Raw genomic sequence first — 5,000 nt, forward strand, 5'->3', positions numbered from 1 at the left:
CCCGAGACCTGATGGTAGAACTCGCCCGCGAACGAGAAGAGCAGTTCAGAGTAAGGACAAGTTCGGCCAGACGAATGAGTGTGGAGGTGTCAGGTACAGGGTTAGAGCGGAGGTCAAGAAAGTGTCGAAGGGCATGCAGTCCTTCGTGGTGAGGGATAACAGTATAGAGGCTTTAGATGTCCATAGTAAAAAGGATTTTGGAGGAGCCGGGAGGAAAGGAGAAAGAGTTGAAAAGCCGGAGAGCATGGTTGGTATCGTGGATGTGGGAGGGAAGAGATGCCACTAGGGGGGCAAGGACACGGTCGAGGTATTTAGAGATGAGCTCCGTGGGGCAGTTACAGGCGGAGACGATGGGGCGGCCAGGGTTGTTGGGTTTGTGGATTTTGGGGAGGAAGTAAATGGTGGGGGTACGTGGGGTTCGCACAATTAGGTTGGATGCGGTGCGGGGGAGACGGGAGGACGAGATGAGGTATTGGACAGTAGAGGATACCGTCTGTTGGTAGCTACGTGTGGGGTTAGAGGGCAGAGGGGAATAGAAGGAGGGTGTCATTGAGTTGGCGGAAAGCCCGGCCCTATAGAGGTCCGCGCCCCACACCACTACAGCTCCACCTTGTCAGCCGGTTTGATGATAATGTCAGCGCGCCGTTGGAGGGAACGAAGAGCCAAGAGCTCAGCCGGGGAGATAAACGCGCAAAATTATTCCGTAGAATTTATCAAATTAAAAAACGCAATATACATACATATATATGCATACTTATATGCACACACCGATCAACAAATACAGCCATACTCATATATACACGCACATACATTTATTTACATATATGTATGTCCATAAATATATTTTGGGGTACTCCAATGTATATATACATATATATATATATATGTATATATATTATATATATAAACATATATATATAATATATATATCATATATATATGTAAATATCTATCATAAATATACATATATAGGCCACTCCTGCGCCTATATATATATATATATATATATATATATAGGTGCAGAAGTGGCCTATATATGTATATTTATGATGATAGATATTTACATATATATATGATATATATATTATATTATATATGTTTATATATAATAATATATATACATATATATATATATGTATTTATAACCATGGAGTACCCCAAAATATATTATGGACATATATATATATATATAATATATATATATATATATATATATATATATAGTTTCAAATTGAGATGGGGGTTGTAAATGCAACCCACATGGGATACCATATATCCAATATACTGCTAGTGAGGTACCCAACAAAGTTAATACATAAATGTTAAGAATTGCGATACAATTAATTCGAGTGGCTGTGTGGTAAGAAGCTTGCTTCTAAACCACATAGTTCCGGCTTCAGTCCCACTGCGTGGCACCTTGGGCAAGTGTCTTCTACAATAGCCTCGAGTCGACCAAAGCCTTGAGTTGATTTGGTAGACGGAAACTGAAAGAAGCCCGTCGTATATATATATATATGTTTGTGTGTCTGTATTTGTCCCCCCCTCCACCACCACCATCACTTGATAACCGATGTTTGGGTGATTATGTTCCATTAACTTAGCGGTTCGGCTAAAAGAAACCGATTGAATAAGTACTAGGCTTACAAAGAATAAGTCCTGGGAGTCGATTTGTTCGACTAAAGGTGATGCTCCAGCATGACCCCAATCAAGTGACTGAAACAAATAAAAGAATAAAAGAAGATAGACAGATAGATAGATAGATAGATAGATAGATAGATAGATAGATAGATAGATAGATGATGGATGGATGGATGGATGGATGGATGGATGGATAGATTACATATATAATATTGCATGGAAAAATGCGAGCAAACCTGGAAAATTACAGGACAAGTTATTACACTTGGAAAAGTTCAGGACATCTGATAAAGTACAGAACAAGAAAATTTTTATTTAAAACTAGCAGTATCGCCCGGCGTTGCTCGGGTTTGTAAGGGAAATAACTATATAAGCATTTTTAGAGAGTTACTTCCCTTATATAATAGCAAAAAATGCATTAAAAATGGGGAAAAATGATGGTAAATTTTTTTTTAAATCGTAGACTCATCGTAGACGCGCGCTAATACCCAGAAGGGCTCGATATGAATCACGACTATAAGATACCCGCTTTTGGTTACACTGCACCGCAAAATAGGGAGTATTTAGGAATCTAAATCGTAGGAGACAGACACACACTTTACTTTATATATAAAGACTAGCATTATCGCCCGCGTTGCTCGGGTTGTAAGGGAAATAACTATATAAGCATTTTAGAGAGTTACTTCCCTTATAGATGCCATTCGGCTTTCTTAGCCATTTCTGTTTTAGTGTCTTCAAGAGCCATGAAGTCGTTGTTCTAAAAGAACGCTGGTCTCCTTGACAACGCTTTACGACGTTGATTTCCTTAAACTCCCTTCCCCACAGCTTCACGAGGGAGGGGAAGAAGGGGAGAAGCAAAACAGGTGCAGGTGTGACCATGGACGCCAACTCCGCCGCCATCGACACACGAAAAAATATGCATTAAAATGGAATAAAAAATTATGTTAAATTATTTTTAAAATCGTAGACTCATCTAGTTTTATATATATAGATTAGTTTTTATTAAAACAAAAAAAAAATTATTACAAGTTATGAGGGAGGAGGAAGGTAAAAGTAAAGAGGCGTCTCACGCGCGCGTTACAAAAGCAGACGACAAGATGTCTGTTTATTATTAATTGTTGCTTCTCAGTCAATCACACACATTCACAGAAAAAAGATGCGAGAAAAAATAATGTTCAGTTACTCTCTCTCTCTTTCTCTCTCTCTCTCCTCTCTCTCTCTGAGAAGAAATGCCTGTCGCAAAGTGTGTTTCGTAAAAGATGGAAGTCTATAGCAAGTATGTTGCGAGTGAAAGAACCTGTTTAATCGAGAATGTAAAAAAGGAGAAAGCAAAGTCTTCAGTGTGAGAATGTGGTTTGTGGGGTCGACCGCGTCCTCCGCTTCATTTTTTGTTAATCACTCATTCTCATTTAATTGTATATATTTTAATTTTTGTTTATTCATATGTTTCGTCTCATTCGATACCCTGACCCAACGTTTGTTTTGTCCCCTCTTTTTCTCAACCTTATGGTGAATAAAGAAAATACTCTCTCTCTCTCTCATCTCTCTCTCTCGCATCGTCCTCTCTCTCTCTCTTCCTCTCTCTCTCTCTCTCTCTCTCTCTCTCAGTCACATCACTTATATTCACGAAAATAGAGCGAAAAAATAAATATGAAATGTTCACTGTCGGGAGGGAGCAACTTCACATTATCACCTTCTTTTTTTTAGTAAACTTTGGTATTTCATTAATTCTTCTTTGTTAATAACTATATTTTCACAGGGGCGAGTTGCTGCACTCGCAAAATTTATATTTGACTTTTCCTCTTGTGGAGTAGCCTCGCTAGACATCTTGTCGTCTGCTTCTGTAACGCTCGCGTGAGACGCCTCTTTACTTTTACCTTCCTCCTTCCTCATATTCTCCTTCATGCCTTCAAACAATTTTCAAAGTTTTCCTCCGACTCGGAAGAAATTGGTGGCAAATTCGTGTTTTTTGCCGCTTGTTTAGTAGCCTCGCTAGACATCTTGTCGTCTGCTTTTGTAATGCTCGCGTGAGATGCCTCTTTACTTTCACCTTCCTCCTCCCTCATATTCGCCTTCATGCCTTCAAACAAATTTTCAAAGTTTTCCTCCGACTCGGAAGAAATTGGTGGCAAATTCGTGTTTTTTGCCGCTTGTTTAGTAGCCTCGCTAGACATCTTGTCGTCTGCTTTTGTAATGCTCGCGTGAGACGCCTCTTTACTTTCACCTTCCTCCTCCCTCATATTCTCCTTCATGCCTTCAAACAAATTTTCAAAGTTTTCCTCCGACTCGGAAGAAATTGGTGGTAAATTCATGTTTTTCGTCGCTTCCCCCCTTGAAACAAGGGGGAAAGAACAGCAAAACTCTGCTGTAACTGCAGAAAAGAAGTGGTCTCGACGACCAAAACAGCAAATTTTCAAAAATTTCAGCACAAAAACAATCTTTTACTGCGGAGCAAAGAATAACACGACCGATCAGAGAGAGAGAGATAGAACCTTATGGTGAATAAAGAAATTCTCTTTCCCTATCTCCTTCTCTCACTCACTCTCTTTCTTTCTTTCTTTCTCTCTCTCTCTCTCGCAGTCAATCACTGAAAAAAGATGCGAGAAAAATAAATTTAAATTGTTCGCTGTCACTCACTCTCTCTTTCTCTCTCTCTCTCTTTCACTCACTCTCTTTCTCTTTCGCTCTCTCTCTCTTTCTTTCTCTCTCTCTCTCTCTCTCTCATACACACACACATTCACACACACATTCACACACACACCACACACAACACACACTTTCTGTCTCGCACTCCACCATCAACACATACACACGTCCATGTGCATTTCTTCTCTCTCCCTTTATATGCTGGTTTCATTTTTCGCCCGTCCTAAACTTATTCTTTTACATTTCTGTTTCCAGCTCGATGAGAACATTATCACAGTAACAAACTCTTCCTACGTAACAGGTGTTAAGCACGTCACATCAGGTAAGATTGAGGTGTTTCTTTTTTATCAGTTATGGATGCTGGTGTGGCTGCGTCTGTCCCTTTTATTAAACCCTAACACAGTCGAACCATCATGAAAGTTGTCTCAGACCTACCATATTACCTAACTATCAACCCACATGCATGCACCAACCCCCGGTTGACACAATGTGTGTGTGTGTGTGTGTGTGTATGTGTGTGTGTGTGTGTGTGTGTGTTATTAAGGTGGTGATCTGGTAGAATCGTTTGCACGCTGGACGAAATACTTGGCGGTATTTCGCCCGTCGCTACGTTCCGGGTTCAAATTCCGCCAAGGTCGACTTTGCATTTCATCCTTTCGGGGTCGATAAATTGAGTACCAGTTACGCACTGGGGTCAATATAATCAACTAGTCACC

The 5,000-nt window shown here is 40.1% G+C and overlaps 1 protein-coding gene across 1 annotated transcript in view; it reads left to right on the plus strand.

The window, feature by feature from the left end:
- Window positions 1-5,000, plus strand: part of LOC115223585 — a 31,070-nt gene that overhangs the window by 22,283 nt on the left and 3,787 nt on the right. The window contains exon 2 of the mRNA XM_029794231.2: window positions 4,540-4,606. Coding sequence (XP_029650091.1) covers window positions 4,540-4,606 — 67 coding nt within the window. The remainder of the gene's footprint in view (window positions 1-4,539; window positions 4,607-5,000) is intronic.

Source organism: Octopus sinensis, linkage group LG23, assembly GCF_006345805.1.
Source record: "Octopus sinensis linkage group LG23, ASM634580v1, whole genome shotgun sequence".
In the NCBI taxonomy this organism is placed as follows: domain Eukaryota; kingdom Metazoa; phylum Mollusca; class Cephalopoda; order Octopoda; family Octopodidae; genus Octopus; species Octopus sinensis.